Below are 18,147 nucleotides of genomic sequence, written 5' to 3' on the forward strand. Positions count from 1 at the left end.
GATACCCAGAACTGGTCAGTCCTGTCCTGGTAGGTATGGCTGTGGAGAGGGGCAGGCAGCAGTCAAGGAAGGCTTTCAGGAAGAGGGTGCTTAGATAAGTAAGACTGGAGAGGCTGGCGGGGCCTGAGAAAGTGGTTGCAAGGGGGAGGGGAGGACAGCATGGAAGCCTCCCCTGACTGTCACTGGCCACAAGCCTTGACTCTTGCTTCTCCCCACTGGGCACACAGTGAACTATATAGTTGGTGATCATGGGCAGGTACCTCCTTGGTGGGAGTGTTGAACTCCTACTCATCTGTCAAAGCCCCAGGGCTCCAATGCCTACTCATCTGGAAAGCCATCTTCCCCCTACTGGCCTTTCCCAGCCTGGGGTCACTCCTACTACTCAAACCCTGACCACATGGGACTGGGAGTGTCTGTGTCCAGCTCTGTGTGCTTCACCCTCAACTGGGTGATCCTTGAGGGCAGAGCCCTAGGCTGGGATTTCTCTGGTGTCCAGCATCGCCCAGCCCAGCCTGGACACAGAATAAGTACTGGTTGAATATGTCTTGAAGGAAATAAGGGAGTAAATGAGAGTCAAATATGTGAGTGACAAATACAAACCTCAGACACTTCCTTCCAGGGATCCCACCTCCCTCGGGATAAAAGCCCAGGTCCTCCCCGTGGCCCACAAGGTCCTGCATGACCTGCCCCATCCCCTCCCTGACCCCCCTCCTCCCCGTTTCCCCCTCGCTCACTCTGCTCCAGCTACACAGGCCTCCTCGCTGTTCCTCCAACAGGCAGGCTCCGTCCTGCCCCAGGACCTTTGCACAGGCTGTTCCCATCTCCGCCTGCAGTAAGTACTCTTGATCATGACTCTTTGCGTGGTTGGCTCATTCCTCCTTCAGATCTCCATTCAAATGCCACCTCCGCAGAGAGGCCTCCCTTGACCTTGATCCCTAAAATAGCCGGCCAGTCTCGAGCTCTCCTCCTCTTCTGGTCCCTCCCTGGCACTTCCCATGATCGGATGCACTGTGCATTTACATATTTATCTTTATGATGCAGCTCCTTTTCGTGCGTTTCGTCCCGGGTCACCCGGGGCGCCTCCATCCGCCTGGCTCGCAGTAGGCACTTAATACAGGTCGACGTAAACTAAGGGGCGTCTGCGGGTGGGGGCTAGGGGCCCGCGGGTCCACCCGCCGCGCCCCGCCCTCGTGGGGCCTCCAGTCTGCGAGCTGGGCGTGCCCGGGCAGGCTGGGCGCGGGCGCGGGCGCGGGCGCGGCGGGAGCGGGCGGCCGGGCCGGTTGGGCGGGTGCGGAGGGCGCGCGGGGCCCGGGCCGGGTCCGAGGGCCCGGGCCGGGTCCGAGTGTCCGGCGGGGGCCATGGAGGGGCTGCGGCGGGGCCTGTCGCGCTGGAAGCGCTACCACATCCAGGTGCACCTAGCGGACGAGGCGCTGCTGCTGCCGCTCACGGTGCGGCCGCGGGACACGCTCAGCGACCTGCGCGCCCAGCTCGTGGGCCAGGGCGTGAGCTCCTGGAAGCGCACCTTCTACTACAACGCGCGGCGGCTGGACGACCACCAGACGGTGCGCGACGTGCACCTGCAGGACGGCTCGGTGCTGCTGCTCGTCAGCGACCCCAGGTGGCCGGGGGCGGGGACTGGGGGGCGACCTGGGATCGGGGGCCTGGGGTGGGGGGGGATAGGGAGCCCTGGCTGGGGTCCCCGGTGAGGGGTGAGTCAGGGCTGGGGGGAGACGGCGGGGCACAGGAGGGCTTGGCTGGCGTCCCCGGTGGGGTGGGAGGTGGGTCAGGATGGGCGGGGCCTGGAGGGCACAGGAGGGCCTGGCTGGGGTCCTGGATAGGGAATGCGGGGGCGGGGGGTAAGACGGCAGGGCACAGGAGTGCCTGGCTGGCGTCCCTGGTGGGGTGGGAAGTGGGTCAGGGCTGGGGGGAGGCCAGGAGGGCCTAGCTGGGGTCAGGGTGGAGTGCGTGGGATGGTTGCGGAAGGGTGGACTGGGGATCCTTCTCGTCCTTGTGGACTGATTGGAGAGAGCCCGGCACTGAGAAAGGCCAGGAGCCTGGCTCGATTCCCCCTGCAGGCTTTCTTCCTTTCTCTCGCTCTGTCTGCCTCTCTCCAGCCTCGCCGGTCTTTCTCACGATCTCTCTTTGTCTCCTGTCCCTCCCTCTCTCTGTGACACTGTCCCTGTTTATCTCCTTTCCTTTCCTTCTTTCTGTCTCTGTCTCTCTATAGCTCTCTGCATCTCTGTCCATTTCTGTCTCTGCTGTTTTTCTCTGTGTGTGTCTCTCTCTTCCTTTTCTGTTCATCCATCTCCCCCACTACCTCTGCCTTCCACACAATCCCATCCTGACCCTTGCTGTCCACACTCTGACCTGGCCGTCTGGGGTATCCAAAGAGGTCCCCTGGCCAAGGTGACCCGAGAGGAGTGGGTCTCCCAACCCAAGGAGGGGTCTGCAGAGAAGGGCAGCTGGGCTGTGGGAACAGCACATGTAGAGCCCTGGGGCAGCTTTGGGAAATGGTGGAGGCTGGTGCTTGGCGAGATTGGCAGTGAGATGGTGGAGATGGGCAGGGGCTGGTCCCAGAGCCTGGGATGGAGGCGCTGGGTGGGGGAGGGACTGGAGCTGTCTCTGTAACCCTGGAGTTTATGGGGGTCATGCTCGCTGGGCCCCTAGAGGCTTGGTCCACCAAGTCTGGGTGACATTTTGAGAGCAGGAGCCTCAGATGCCAGTCCTGGAGGCTCAAGATGTGGTGGGAGGGCCTGCCTCTCCAGGCCCTCTCGAGGGAGGGTCTCACTTGGGGCTGGGAGAGGGTGTTCCTGGCAGTGGCCAAACAAAGCCTAGCAGCTGGACGATCCACAGATGTCTACACAGTCAATATTCAATATACAATATGCATTTATTGGGTGCCTACTGTGTGCTGGGTCATGTGCTGGGCAGCACTAGAACCCAGCAGGGACCCAGAGAGACCAGGCCTGCCTTCACGGAGCCCACAGTCAGTCCAGTGAGAGAGACAGACAAGGAACCAAATAAACATATGTTTGAATGTCAGGTTGTAATAAGTGCTGTGGAAAGATGCAGGAAGGTTGAGAGTGATGGAGGTGTTGCTACCCTATCAACAGTGGCCAGGGGAGGTCTGTTGGAGAAGGTGACATTTCACACTACAATGTGAAGGAGCTGATTAAACAAAGAGAACAAGAGTGGGCAGGAGGGTATTCCAGGAAGAGGAAACAAAGTGTGCAAAGGCCCTGGGGCAGAACCATGCCTGGTGTGTTGGAGGAACAGTGAAGAGGCCTGTGTGTCTGGAGCGAGTGAGCGAGGGGGAGGGAGGGAGGAGGGGAGGGCAGGGAGGGGACAGGGAAGGTCGTGCAGGGCCTTGTGGGCCGTGGGGAAGACTTGGGCTTTTACCCTCAGGGAGGTGAGAGCCCTGGAGCGCTGTGGGCAGAGGAGGGGCAGGACCTGACTCAGGTACTCACAGGTGCCCTCTGGCTGATACAGGGAAGACAGACTGTGGAGGGGGCGGGGAGGGCTAGGGGTGGGGATCAGGGAACCAGGGTGGAGGTCTAGTGATGGTGAGTGATGGTGGAGGCTGAACTAGGATAGTCAGCTTGCTGTTCCTCCTACTCTCTAGGCATGGTCCTACCTCAGGGCCTTTGCACTGCTGTTCCCTCCTCCTGCAATGCTTTCCACCTCCCTTCCTCAGCTCCTTCAGGCTTTTGTTCAGATCCTACCTCCTCAGTGTAATCTTCCCTGACCACCTGTTTAAAATGGCATCCCACCAACACCATACCCTACCCCTGCTTTATCTTTCTCTATACTTCCTTGATTATTTTTACTAATATTTTACTAATTTTTTTTGCCCCATCTCCCCCACTAGACTGTAAGCTCTGTGAGGGCATTGTTGTCCATCCTATTCACTGCTGTTTCCCAGTTCAGTGCCTGGCACATAGTAGGTGCTCAATAAATGTTCATTGAATGTATGATCTCTGGAGGTGAAGAAGGGGATGCTCAGAACATTTTCTTGGGGCTCTAGTGTTTCCTGGAAGCAAGAGAGAGGGTCTTGTGGGTGGAGGCGAGTCTGGGCAGACGCAGCAAGATGCATTGGCTGGACACCGAGTGGACCAGGAGGCCTTAAGTGCCAAGGTGAGGGCTGCACGGGCCTGCAACCTGTATCTTTCTGTCCCCCTCCTGCAGGTAATCTGTGTTGGAGGACGTGGAGTCATGACCGAGGGAACCAGAGGTGCTGGCTGAAGAAGCAGGCTGGGGGTGGCGGGGGATATCTCCCAGGAGACTTGACCTCACTCTGGGTAAGTCACTCCAGTATTTGGGACACAGAAGGGACCTTAGAGATTGTGGAGACCACAGACGGGTAAACTGAGGCTCAGAGAGGAGAAGAGAGTCATCTCTGATGACCATCACCCTTCTCCACACCCATATGCTTCTGGCCCCTGGGGCAGGGTCACTGGCCTTACCTTCTCACCTTTGAACTAACACAGGGGCCTGAGTAATGCTGCCCTGAATTGCTGTGTGCCCTTGGGCAGATTGCTCCTCCTCTCTGGGCTCTGTTACTCCTCTTCCTTAACAATCAGTGGGCTTTTGTTGGCAGGTTTGGTTTAATTGCACTCTTTGCCTGCAATTCCTGCGACTGCCACCAGGTGGCTTCAAGTGCCAAGCTCCCCACAGGCTAAGGGCTATCCCTGCCCCTCCTGGAGGGCACCAGGGCCATCTCAAAGGAGGAGCTGGCTGCAGGTGTTTCTGTCCATGGGGCTGTTAGGGAAAAGGGAAGAAGGAAAAGTGGCCAGAGAGCTGGTGTTTCACCCTGCAAGGGGGCCTGGATTGAAATTGTCTTATCCCCTCCCTCCTGCTGTTCCAAGGTTCTGGGCTTCCAGCATAGATGGTGAAACACTGGCCTGCCCAGCTGCTGCCCACTGCCTGGGACATTCCTGATGGAGCCCCCGTCCCTGACACTGACCTAGGATGTTGCTACTCCGGGCCAGCGAGCCTTCCAGCTGTGCTGTGTGATCCTGAGGAGGTGGCTCCCGCCTTGGGGCTTCAAGTGCCCAGTCTGCAGTGGGAACCACATGCCATCTTGGGAGGCAGCCAGAGGAGGTCACATGAAGAAAAGCACAGAGGGGAGAGGAGCTTGGTGGGGGGCATCACCCCCACCTGCCTGGTACATTCTCTCTGCCACGCCTCTGCCCAAGCTGTGCCCCCAGCCTGAAGCACCTTTCACACCCCTCTCTGCAGCTCCAGTCCACCCAGCATTCCAGCCTCCTCCAGGAAGTCTTCTCAGATTCCCTCCTCCCCAGCCAGTGAGCACCTTGTCCTCTTTTGGGCCCCCTCAAGCCTCCTCTACCGTGAACAGCTTTGGCTGGGGGCAGGGGGTGTGTGGCCAGACACTCATGAAATCTCAAATGACTAAAGGTAGAGACTGGATGACCCCAGCCCTCTCCCAGCACTCCAGTGTCACACTGCACCCCTCCCCAAAACCCAAACCCCTCCCCACGTTGCACCCGTGTCCACCCCCGTGGCGGTGTCCTTCCTGTTCAATCCCACTGCTTTGCCCCCTGCACGGGGTCTCCTGGTTGTGTCTGAAGGGCTCTGGTTAAGTGGGCAGGGATTGGGGGGGGGCGGTGGCTGTGCTGAGACATTGACGGTAATCATGGGGGTGCTCGGGGCTATTCCAGGCAGTGTGTTGTAGGACTTCTGGGTATAAGACCCTCTGAGTAGGGAATTCCATGGCGGTCCAGAGGTTAGGACCCTGCACTTCCACTGCTGGAGTTTGATCCTCGGTTGGGGAATTAAGATTCTGCATGGCGCAGCCAAAAAAAAAAGTAGAACGTTGGGACTCAGTTGGATCTCTGATCTGCGGCCATGAGGCGTCCGGTCCGCCGTGCAGACCCCCTCGGGTTGGGGGGATGCTGGCACGCGGGCCCTCGAGGGCCGCGTTCACGCTCTGGGTGCTGGCATCACAGGGCAGAGGCTCGGGAGCCTGGGAAGACATAATGTTTTAATTAAGAGTCGTGTTGCCCGCAGGGCCCAGAGCAGGGACGGGTGGATAATAAATCGTGGCCATGGGGAGAGTAGTGCTTAGATGTGCGTTTGTCCATCAGGGGATGGGGACGGCCCCAGGCCTGCGGGGCTTTTCTCACTTCCCCTTGGAAGAGCCTCTCCGGGGCCGGCATCACTCCTCCTGGGGCCAGGCAGCCCAGGCCCCTGCTCCTGCCTGGTTTTGGCCTCGGTGGGTCACGCAAACACTGGGGGACCTGCCCCCCAGGGCCCAGCAGGAAAGTGGGGCTTTTAATAGCCACCCCAGCTCCATTCCTTGGCTCCCACTACATGCCAGGGTCTGTGCCACGTCCTTGTCTGGCCTCCACTTACTCTAGTCTGTGAAGTGTGAGGCTTGGTGGCGGTGGTGAGGATTATGGCCCATTTTACAGATGGGGCATCCAAGGTCACCCTGCCCCCTCTAGTCTGCTGCCCTGGCAACCCTTGAACTGAGGGGTCCCCAACCCATGAGCAGGTCCCTGATAGAGGAAGGGGGAGGGTTTCCCGCATCTTGGCTGAGGTGAGGGTGGGAGAAAGCATTTTCAGGCCTTTTTGACATTTAACAAACAGTATGCAAATCACATGCAAATCGCACGCAACTCATCACCCATTTCTTAAGCCTCAACAGCTTCGGTGTGTTCTGAAATAATAATGTTGGGCCTGTCCCTTGGTATTGGCTTGGAGGAGGGGTGCAAAGTTTTTCCCTTCCTCCCTTCCTTCCCCTTCCCTTCTGTTTTCTTTCCTTCCTCCCTCCCTTTCTTTCCTCCTCCCTTCCTTTCTTCCTGTTATCTCTTTGCTCCCTTCACATTGTTTTTTGGAGGCCTCCCAGTCCCAAGATGAATACAAACAGCAAAAGTGGCTTCCAGCGTTCCCATTTTCCAGATGGGGAAACTGAGGCACTGAGAGGCACAAGCCTGGACTGAGATCCCAGAGCCACATTGTGGAAGGCATCCACCACCAAGTGTCATCATGGACCAAAGTGGACAGTACGTGTGACCCAAGGAGGACAGATGATAGTGGCTGGAGCAGGCCTAACAGGGCTTGGAGGAGCCAAGGGGAACTGTCCTTGGGTTTCTTGGCCTAGAATGGCAGGCTGCCAGGCTTGGATCTGGAGAAATCTGACACTGAGTGACTTTACTCCTGAAGTCCTTCTTTGTCTTGCTACTCCATCATCATGTTCCTTGAATTTGGGCCACAGCCTCTGCTCAGTTTGCATGGCCCTACCTTTTCTGTTTGCAAACTCCTATTCATCCTTCCAAGCCCCAGCTCCAGTGCCCCCTTCTTCATGCAGTCATTTCTGATCCTCCAGAAGAGCTTCCATTTCCCTCTGGGCTTCTGTTGCCCCAGATCTCTCTCTCTCTCTCTCTGGTCCAACCCTGAACCTTTTGGAGAGAGCAGCATTACTAGCCACTCTGGCTTGCTTCCAGCACTTGTCTGATTATCACACACCTCCAGACTTTCGTATTCTCTGCCCAGAATGTCCTTTTGGGCCTTTTCACCCGGAATAGCCCTACATTTTCGAGATCCTGGCACTAATACCCCACCTCCATGCGGGCTCAACAGCTCTCTCCCCGTCGGCCTCTGGGTCCTGCAGCCTCCATCCCTTCATCCCTGACCCACAGGACGGGGAGGTCTGTGTGTCCTCCCAGTCTTAGGAGTTGCCTCTGGGGCCCCAGGATCGCCTAGGCTGGGATTACAGGGTGATCCTGTAGTATAGTACAAATTCGGTACAGAGGGACTGACTTTGAGTAGATACGGAATAAAAGACTAAGCGTTTGGAAACAACGCCAAGTTCAAACTCCCTCACTTAGCCTTGGGCTTCACTCTCCATAGACAGTTCAGTCCTAAGCACATCCTTCGCCCTTCCCTCTCGTTCACCTCCAGAACTCTGCACAAGCCATTCCCTCTGCCAGGAATGGTTTTTCCCTTGACTCCTATTCTGGGTGACCCCAAGCTAGGCCCCTCCCATCTCTGCGCTGTGAAAATGGGGAAGTCCAGTCCCCTCAGGGCCTCTCAGGCTCCTGGCTCCACCCCAGGAGCAAGTCCGGGCTGCAAGGAGTTTCGGGTGAGACCTGGCAGCCACCATCTCTCCCTGGGGCCCGTGGTGTCCCGGGGAGGGGCCACCTCCTGCCTTGGCTGCCCACTCACTTTGTGCTCCCAGAAGTTCAAGGGGAATTTTCCTGGGTGGCAAGTAAATCCAGGTGGTTCCCAGAGGAGGCATCTGTAGCTCAGCCAGAAACTGCAAGCACCTGGGCTTTCTGCTTTAGTTCTGTTGTGCCCACCACCCCCTCCTCTCTCTTTCTCTCTCTGTGTGACTCCAGGCCAGATTCTGGCATTCTCTAACTCTGCCCATTAGTTCAACGGGCATTTATCAAGTGAGCTCTGTGTGCCCAGCCCTGTGCTGGCTGCTGGAGATACCAAAACAGACTTTGCTTCGGCTGCTGTAGACAGTGGGGCAGGTTGTTCACTGCACAAAAACATCCAGCTGGGGTGAGAGGGCCTCAGGAAGGGAAATCTTTTCATAATTCACACAGTCTCCTATACAGGTTAGTGGTGGTCTTGACCCTGATGCCTCCCCCACCCCCTGTGTCTCCATCTGTCTCTGTGTCTCATTCAATCTCTTCTCTATGTATCTGCCCCCACTTGTCACTCTTTCTCTCTGTGTCTCTTCATCTCTGCTCTCCACTCTCTCTATCTGAGCCTCTCTGTCTGTCTCCATCTCTGTCTCTGTCTCCTTCCATGTCTCTGGCAGTTTATTTCTGTCTCTCTCTCTCCATACTCCTGTATCTGTCTCTCATATCCCCTCTCAAAAGGGACGTCCTTTCCCCCTGATGCTCTGAGCATGACCTCTGGGTGTTTCCAACAGTTGCTGGGTCCATGCATTCTATAGTCACTGATGAAGCACCTCCAATTTGCAGGGCACTGAGGACACCCAGCTGTTGGCCCTCATGGAGCTTGAGGTCCAGCAGAAGAGACAAAAGCTGCAGGGTGGGGCGCTGCTCCTTGGATCCCGGAAACCCCTCCTCTGGGCTCGGCCCACACTCTTCTGAACAACCTTGGGTGGTCCTTGTCCCTCTCTGGGCCTCAGTTTCCCCACCTACCCAAGGAGGGAGGTGTTTAAGGTGGCTGGGCCAGAAGCTGCTTGCAAGGCCTAGGCTGTTTGTTGGTAGAGAAATCCTGGCTCATCCCCACACCCAAATGGGTTTGAAAGAATCCTCCGAGGGGAAAACAGTTGTTAAGAAAAAAGAAAAAAAATCAGAGTCGGGCTTCCCTGGTGGCGCAGTGGTTAAGAATCTGCCTGCCAATTCAGGGCACACAGGTTCAAGCCCTGGTCCGGGAAGATCCCACATGCCGCGGAGCAACGAAACCCGTGCGCCACAACTACTGAGCCTGCGCTCTGGAGCCCACGTGCCACAACTACTGAAGCCTGTGTGCCTAGAGCCCATGCTCCGCAACAAGAGAAGCCACCGCAATGAGAAGCCTGCACACCGCAACGAAGAGTAGCCCCCACTCGCCGCAATTAGAGAAAGCACACGTGCAGCAACGAAGACCCAATGCAGCCAAAAAAAAAAAAATTGGAGTCACCTGCCCAGGCTGCTGTCTGACTCACCTTGGGTGGAACCAGCCTCACTGCCATCCCCCAGCTCATCAGAGAAACTTCCTGCCTCTTCCCCTGATGGCCCCTGGCTATCCACTGAAGGCTACTGGCCTCACCATGATGGCTCTAGGCCTGGCACTGACCTCACACTTGTGCTCTGAGCTCCAGACCCACTTAACCCCTTGCCGGGCCCCAAGTGGGAGAAACTCTTTCCAGCCATAGGGCCTTTGCATGTGCTGTGTCTAAATTTGGAGGACCCTCTCCCCACCCCTTATCTTTCATCCTCCGATTTGCAGGTTCAGTGTCACTTCCTTGGGGAGGCTCTAAACAACCACGTTCCCTCGGTCTTGCATTCACACAGTATCCCGTTTTATTCCTTTGTAGCATTAATTATTTATATTATTATTCATTCAATGTATTATTTTCCCCACTAGCCTCTGGGCACCGTGAAGGCTGGGGTGAGGTCTGGTCTGATCACTGATGGATCGCACAGCATTTAATAACCCAGAGTAAGGGAGTGGGAGCCAAGGACTCCCTCCCTCCCAGACTCCCTCAGGGTCCCCCGCCCCAGTTTTTGTCACCACTGTGTCCAGCTCCAGGTGGCCACGGGGCACAGAGCCTCGGGATTGGGATTCCAGGCACTCTGGCTCCTGCCGCTTTGATGAATGGGGGAAATTCAGAATTAATTATTGACTGCTGCGCCGAGCTGGCCTGATCTGGACAGATAAAGAGTGTCCTCACCGCCACGTCTGCCCAGCACTTCTCAGGAGTTTATTAGAGGTTGGGAGGCAGCTGGCTGAGGGGAGAAGCCCAGAAGGCACTGGAGCCAGATGGAGCTGAGTTCAAAGCCTGGCTCTGCTGGGCCACTTTGGAAGGCCACAGCCTTCCATGGATCTCATTGCCCTCGGGGGCAGGTTGCGCAGGACCTTGTGGGCGGAGGGGAGGACTTGGGCTTTTACCACGAGGTATGTGGGAGCCCGGGAGGGCTGTGGGCAGAGGAGGGACGGGGCCTGACTCAGGCGCTCACGGGCGCTCTCTGGTGGCCTCTTCTTGGAGGGCAGGCTGTGGGGGGGTGAGTTTGGGAGCCAGGGGACCAAAGGTGGAGGCGACTGCGCTGGTCCAGGTGAGTGGTGATGGGGGAAGAGAGTTCCAGGCAGAGGGAACATCCAGTGCAAAGGCCCTGAGGCAGGGTCGTGCCTGGCGTGTTGGAGGAACAGTGAGGAGGCCCATGTGTCTGGAGCAGAGTGAGGGGGTGGGGAGAGGGAGGAGGGGAGGGCAGGGAGGGGATAGGGGCAGGTTGTGCAAGACCTTGTGGGGAGGACATGGGCTTTTCCTCCTAGACAGATGGAACGTGGTGGGTTTTTGCAAGAGCGAAAGCTCTGAGGGGAAGGCTGCTCGCACTGTCTCTGGATCCCAGACAGGCCATCGATGACCCCACCCAGGAGTCAGGGGTTTGAATCATGTCTCTGCCTACCCTTAGCTGAGTGAACTGAGGCTAATGACTTGCCCTTCTGGGCCTGTTTCTCATCTGTAAACTCGGTGCACTAGTAGACCACTCTCACAGCAGTGAGCCTCACCTGAGCTCAGGATGGGTAGGAGCTGCTGGCTCCATGCAACAGTCACGATTGGGATTAGGGTGAAGAGAGCAAGGCGCTGGCCTTCGCACAAAATATAGGAGGCTTGGAGGAAGGTGGTCAGAAGATACAAACTTCCGGTTATAAGAAAAATAAGTACCAGGGATGTAACGTACATGATGACTGCAGCTAACGCTGCTGTAGGATATATAGGAAAGCTGTTAAGAGAGTAAAAGCTAGAACTTCCCTAGAGGACCAGTGGTTAAGACTCTGTGCTTCCACTGGAGGGGGCCTGGGTTCGATTCCTGGTCAGGGAACTAAGATCCCATAAGCTGTGTGGCACGGTTGGAAAAAAAAAAAGTAAATCCTAGAACCCTAAAAAAGAGTAAATCCTAAAAAAGAGTAAATGCTAGAAGAGTTCTCATCACAAGGAGAAAAAATGTTTCCCCTTTATTCTCTTCTTTTGATTGTATCTATATGAGAAGATGGATGTGAGCTGAACCTATTGCAATAATCCTTTCACAGTATGTGTAAATCAAACCATCATGGCCTTAAACTTATGCATGGATGTATGTCAATTATTTCTCAGTAAAACTGGGGGAGAAAAAACCTTTGGAGGCGCTGCCAAATTCAGTCATTCGGATAAATACTATTTTAATGCAACATTTGAAAAAACTCACAATGAATGCAAAAACATCTGCAATGAACAAAGTAAGTGTTAAATATTGACAGGCTCTGATCCCTGCACTGGCTCCACCCTGCCACCCTCGCCTCACCCTATTCCAGGCGCTGCTGCACCTGGGAGGCCGTTCCTCCTGCCCAGCCTCCCCTCCCTGCAGTAAAGGCCTCTGATTAAACCTTCATTCCAGATAATTAAGCTCAGGGATCTGGGGGCCTAGCAGTGATGCAGGAGGGAGGCCCTGGTGGGGGTGGGCCAAGCTGGGCCTCCCCCCGGGGAGAGGGAAGGCAGGGAGGGAGGTCACTGAGTGACTGGAGCGGAAGCCCGAACTTAATTAGCCCCTCAGGATTAATTACTAGGCCCAGGAACAGGCTGAGAAATCTATTACCCGAGTGGCTCCCGGCTCCAGGCTTCCCTCATTCTCTCCATCATTTTCCTCTAAACCTCCTCCTCATTCTTTTCCAACAAAATACATTTATTTAAAAAAATGCAACTTTATATCCTACCATGAAAACCCAGATACATATTTTCTGCGCAGAGTAGATGGTATATAAATTTGGGGAGCTATACACTGAAGTAAATATATAACTTAAAAAATGATCTACGTGGTTCTGTTTGGAACCATGGCAACAGCTGTGAGCAATGAGTATGTGCTGAGCGTTTACACTCGTCTTAGCTCATCTTCTCACTACATCTCTGGGGGGGGTACAAGCTATCAGCACCCCCATTTTTCAAGAGCTTTCTGACACTAGGATCTGTGCTCTGGGACCCCACAGAATAACCCAGAGTGGGTTCTGACTTGAGATCTTGTCCTGCAAAGCCCCGACAGGCTGTTCTGTGAGCCACTTTGGGTTCCAGTTGAGCCCAGATCTTGTTACTTTTTGCTTTCTGCCTCCAAACATTTACCTTGGCTGCTCCCTCCCACCAGAAACACCCCTCCTTCATGTCCCTCCTTCGTATGTGTGAATCCGCCTCAGTTTTCAAAACTCAGGGGCACATGTCTGCAGGAGGTTTTCTTTGTGAACCCCTAACTTGAGGCTTCACCCACCCACCCCACCACAGGCTCCCCCCACAGTCTCCTCCCCAGCCTGATTGCTCAGGCTGGAAGGTCTCTGTGTCTCCCAGCTTGGGGGCCTTTCCAGTGCTGGCTCTTTGGATCCTGCATAGCCCAGCTCAGGTAGGATATCCGTCACGGGGGGACACTCATGGGCTCTTTGGTTTCTCCTCTCACCTCCAAGCACTAGTATTTTCCTCCCATTTTACAGGGGAGGAAACTGAGGCTGGGAGAGAGCCAGTGACCTGAGTCACACAGCAGGGAGGGGACAAACTCCAATGCTCTGTCATGAACAGCTTCCTGTGTCCACTGCCCCACACTGTGCAGATGGGAAACGGAGTCACCAAGGGGCAAACTGGCCTTGCTGAGGTCATATGGCTGGTCCTGGCGGTGGAGCTGGGGATGGGCCCCTCATCAAAATGGAAGATGAATCTGGATGGAAGGTGGGAAGGGCAAGATCATGGCAGTGCTGGTGGGGGAACCCATTCTGGGGTATTCCGTGGGGCCCCAGAGCACAGATTCTAGTGTCAGAAAGCTCTTGAAAAATGGGGGTGCTGATAGCTCACACCCCACCCCCCAAGAGCTATTGTGAGGAGAAGACGAGCTAAGAAGGGTATGTAAACACTCAGTACGTACTCAGTGCTCACAGCTGTTGCCATGGCCCAGGCACAGGTGGGCAGGCTGCAATGAGAGGATGGAGGCTAGGGGGGCAGAGAGATGGGGGCACAGTGGGACTTCCCTGGCAGTCTAGTGGTTAAGACTCTGCACTTCCACTGCAGGGGGCATGGGTTCGATCCCTGGTCGGGGAACTAAGATCTGGCATGCCATGCAGTGAGGACAAAAAAAAAAAAAAAGAGAGAGAGAGATGGGGCACAGTGGGGGAGAGGGAGTGTGTGTCCTTAGACTGGGGACACCGAGGCTCCTGCCCCTTCTGTCTTGTCCCCATCACCCACTTCCCTTCCTGCTGTAGAAATACTTAAAGGAGCCCATGGCTTTTTGGCTGGCCTTTGGGGACATTTCACTATTTCCTGGGGTCCAGGGTCTAGGGAATTAATTTAACCGGTGCAAGGCTGAGGCTAGGAGAGGCGAACCCCAGAGTGAGGGCCTGACACCCATTCCCCTACCCCAAGGCGTCCTCTGGCCACCATAGGTCCATTATGCAGATGGGAAGACTGAGGTCCAGAGAGGAAGGAGCAGGCCTGAATTCTCTCGATCTCATAAGGCTCGCATCCAGGTGCCTCTCCTCCCCTCCTTCCAGAGCTCTGCCCTGGGGAGCTTTTCATGCTCATGAAGACGTGAGTGGTTGATAGAAGTCTTAATGCTGGAAACTCAGGTGTGTTAGCAGGAAACTGGAGTAATGACTCCCCAGGAAGGCAACAATGCCAGGCGGCAGCTTTAATGATCCAGGCCTGACAGCTTCACCCCTTCAGCTGGGTCTCCTGAGCCTCCAGCCTTCTTGAGACCCAAGGGCCACCGCTGCCCTCAGGCTGGTGAGCACTCAGGACACACTCACGCAACTGCGGCTGACACCGCACACCCCGTGGACCACAGCCGGTGCTTGTGGGTGGTGCGTGTCTCCCCCAACCCCACAGCCTCACACAGCAGCCCAGGCCTCTGCCTGCTCCCTGGGAACAATTAGAGAGTCAGAGCGATGCTGTGGCCCAAGATGGGCCGGCCTCATGTTTAATTCATCTTGGGGCTAATTATAGCCAGGCTGGGGGAGGGGCGTGGTAACCTTGGCCTACCCTCCCCAGCCCTTCCTGCCAGCCAGGGTGACCGGGGAAGGGTCGGGGGACGGGGGCTTGTGACCCGCTGTTGGCCCCAGCTCTAGGCAGCTGAGCCAGCCCTCCTGAACGTCCTGCTAGGGTGCATGCATGCTCGGAGGAGGATGGAGGCGGCGCTCATGGCGGAAAGGCGGGCACGGGGCCTGGCAGGGTGGTGGGAAGCATGGGGATTCCAGCTCAGGGCAGCTGTGTGCAAGCATCGGGATGGTTCCTTCCCTCTGTCCTCCTTCAGTCCCATGGATCAGGACTGATACTACTATCTGGGTTGATACAGGCTGTTACATCACCTTCCAGGTGGGCCCACCAAAGCCTAAGGTCCAAGGACAGAGCCGGCTGGTACCTAACGATAGTGAATACTAATAACCCACACTGGGATCATGTGACATTCCGCACTATTTGTAGCATTCGGCCCTCCGTAAATTTTAGCCACATTCTTCGCCAGTGTCCTTGGGTGCTTACCATATGCCCGGAACAGTTCTGAGCAACGTGCATGATTGTCACCGGACGGAGATTAACACCGGACGGAGATTAACGCCTCACTCACCTCAGATGCAAAACTTGAGGGGGTGCCCACAGATGCAGCCAAAGAGGTAAATACCATTTTAAGTCATATTTTTAAAAATGTTTTTTTATTGTGGTAAAAATCACATAATATAAAACATATTATTTTAGCCATATTTAACCGTACAGTTCAGTGGCACTGAGTACATTCACATTGCTGTGCAACTCTCACCATCATCCATCTCCCGAGTTTTTCACTTTTCTAAACTGAAACTCTGTCCCCATTCAACTCTGTTCCCATTCTCCTCTCCCCAACACCTACCAATGTATCTTCTTTTTTAAAAAAAACTAATTAATTTATTTTTATTTTTGGCTGTGTTGGGTCTTCGTTGCTGCGTGCGGGCTTTCTCTAGTTGCGGAGAGTGGGGGCTACTCTTCGTTGTGGTGCATGGGCTCTAGGCACTTGGGCTTCAGTAGTTGTGGCTCATGGGCTCTAGAGTGCAGTCTCAGTAGTTGTAGTGCGTGGGTTCAGTAGTTCCGCGGCATGTGGGATCTTCCCGGACCAGGGCTTGAACCCATGTACCCTGCATTGGCAGGCAGATTCTTAACCACTGTGCCACCAGGGAAGCCCTACCAATGTACTTTCTGACTCTGTGAATTTGACTATTCTAGGTACCTTGTATAAGTGGAGTCAAATAGTATTTGTCTGCACCTACTGTATATTGGAATGCTTTTTTTTTTTTTTTTATGGTACGCGGGCCTGTCACTGCTGTGGCCTCTCCTGTTGTGGAGCACAGGCTCCAGATGCGCAGGCTCAGCAGCCATGGCTGACAGGCCCAGCTGCTCTGCAGCACGTGGGATCTCCCTGGACCGGGGCACGAACCCGTGTCCCCTGCATCGGCAGGCGGACTCTCAACCACTGTGCCACCAGGGAAGCCCTTGGAATGCATTTTTAAGGTTAAGTCATATTTTAAAGAATCCAAACTGGGACTTCCCTGTGGTCCAGTGGTAAAGAATCCGCCTTACAATGCAGGGGACGTGGGTTCGATCCCTGGTCAGGGAACTAAGATCCCACATGCCGTGGAGCACCTAGGCCCATGTACCACAACTACAGAGCCCACGTGCCCTGGAGCCTGTGCGCCACAACTAGAGAAGAGAAAACCCACAAGCCACAGCTAGAGAGAAGCCTGTGCGCCACAACAAAAGATCCCACATGCCTCAATGAAGGTCCCGCGTACTGCAACTAAGACCCAATGCAGCCAAAAATAAATTAAATAAATAATAAATAAATCTTAAAAAAAAAAAGAATTCAAACCAATGTAAAAAAAAGATCCACATGGAACAAGACATCCAAATATTAAATACAGATGGATGGGACCCTGCACTGTATGTTCTGATCATCCTGACAACCCCTAGGAGGTGGGGACTGATGGGCAACACCTATTTTACAGATGGGGACACTGAAGCATGGAGAGGCCAGGCGGCATGCTCTTGTCCACTCTCCTGCTCCCCCACTTCGCCCCCCTGTCCTGGCCCAGGTCGGGGCTTTGTTCTCCCCTCCCCAGCTTGGACACCTCCTTCCTGACACCCAGCCAGTCCCCAACAACTTGTCTGAGCTACATGGCCCGAAATAGCTTTGGGTGTCAGTCGCTGGCAGGCTGCCCTGGGCCACATGCCCACAATCCTCCAAAAAAATCTCTTCCCGGTGGGTGGGAGACACCTGGGCTCCAGGGCTCAGCATCCGACCACCTGCTGCCCCCGCCTGTGCCACAGTGTCCCCATTTGTCCCCTGGGGGAGTGAAGCCCCTCACCCCTGGCTTCCCATCCAGCAAGGTTGGTGGTGAAAACCAGGTCCCCCCACTGCTTGAGAAGCCACCATTCATGAAGCCTTCCTTGGGGGATAAGCACGACCCCCTCCACATTCCAGTTTAAATATATGTGCATTTCAACGAGTGGTTTAGCACTGGAATTCCAGAGCCAACTGGCCTGGGTTCAAATCCTGGCTCCACCCTGTGCATGCTGTGTAACCTTAGGCAGACCACTTAACCTCTCTGTAGCAACTGGCCCCATCTGCAAAAGGCAATCTACAAAATGCCTCTGGATTAAATACATAAAATGAATGCATGGAAAGCTTAGGGCAATGCTTGGCATACTGTAGGTGCTCAATGCGTTGCTGAAGGCACTGGGGCCAGGCGCTGAGCTTCAAGCTCCAGGCATCCCAGTCCCTGTAGTCATATGAGGGGGGACCCGTTTTAAAGATGAGAAGCCAAGGTTCCAAGATAAGTCTGAAGTCGCGCCTCGCACCGCTGGCTCAGCGGGGATTTGAACCTGGGGCTCAGCCTCCAGAGCCCGTGCTGACCCCCCTCACCCTCTAAGGCCCAGAGTCGGGCAGAGGTGTCCCCGGGTCACACAGCGGCGGTGCGGGAGGGCAGGCAGCGCCCCTCCCGGCGGTGGCAGCGACAGCGTCCTGGGCCGCGGCTGGGGGCGGGCAGCGCAGTCCCGGATCTGGGACCGAGATCCCCGCTGCGGCGCTGTGCGTTTCCATGGCAGCCTGGCTGGAGCCGGCCAGAGCGATTAGGCGTCCAGAGGAGCCGCTGCTAAAAATAGCCCACGCAGCACCGGTTTCATTAGCCGCTGGGCTTTTGGCTGCCAGGTACCCCCTCCCGGCTCTCCTTCCTACTCGAGTCCGGGCGTAGCGAGTCTGCGGGGGGATGTGGTGGGGCAAGGGCAGCCGGTCCTGCATCCCTTCCGGCCTGGACCGGCCACCGTGCTTGGCCCCTCCTGGCCCTCCTTCCTGGGACCTTCGTCAAAGGCAAATCTGATTTCACTCCTCCCCTGTTCTAAATCCTTCTTTGGCTCCCCATTGCCCTTGGCCTGAAGTCCCCAGCCTTTCACCCCCATTGCCTCCCTGACTTCAT

At 55.6% G+C, this 18,147-nt stretch overlaps 1 protein-coding gene across 1 annotated transcript; it reads left to right on the plus strand.

The window, feature by feature from the left end:
* Positions 1–1,244: 1,244 nt before the first annotated feature.
* Positions 1,245–17,807, plus strand: TINCR (TINCR ubiquitin domain containing; the record flags this gene model as incomplete). The annotated part of the gene is made up of 2 exons (XM_081232662.1): positions 1,245–1,618; positions 17,612–17,807. The coding sequence occupies exons 1-2, from the start codon at positions 1,359–1,361 to the stop codon at positions 17,805–17,807; spliced, it is 456 nt and encodes a 151-aa protein (XP_081088788.1). The 5' UTR covers positions 1,245–1,358.
* Between the last annotated feature and the right edge of the window lie 340 nt (positions 17,808–18,147).

This window comes from Mesoplodon bidens, assembly GCF_964165515.1.
Source record: "Mesoplodon bidens genome assembly, chromosome: 4".
Lineage (NCBI taxonomy): Eukaryota > Metazoa > Chordata > Mammalia > Artiodactyla > Ziphiidae > Mesoplodon > Mesoplodon bidens.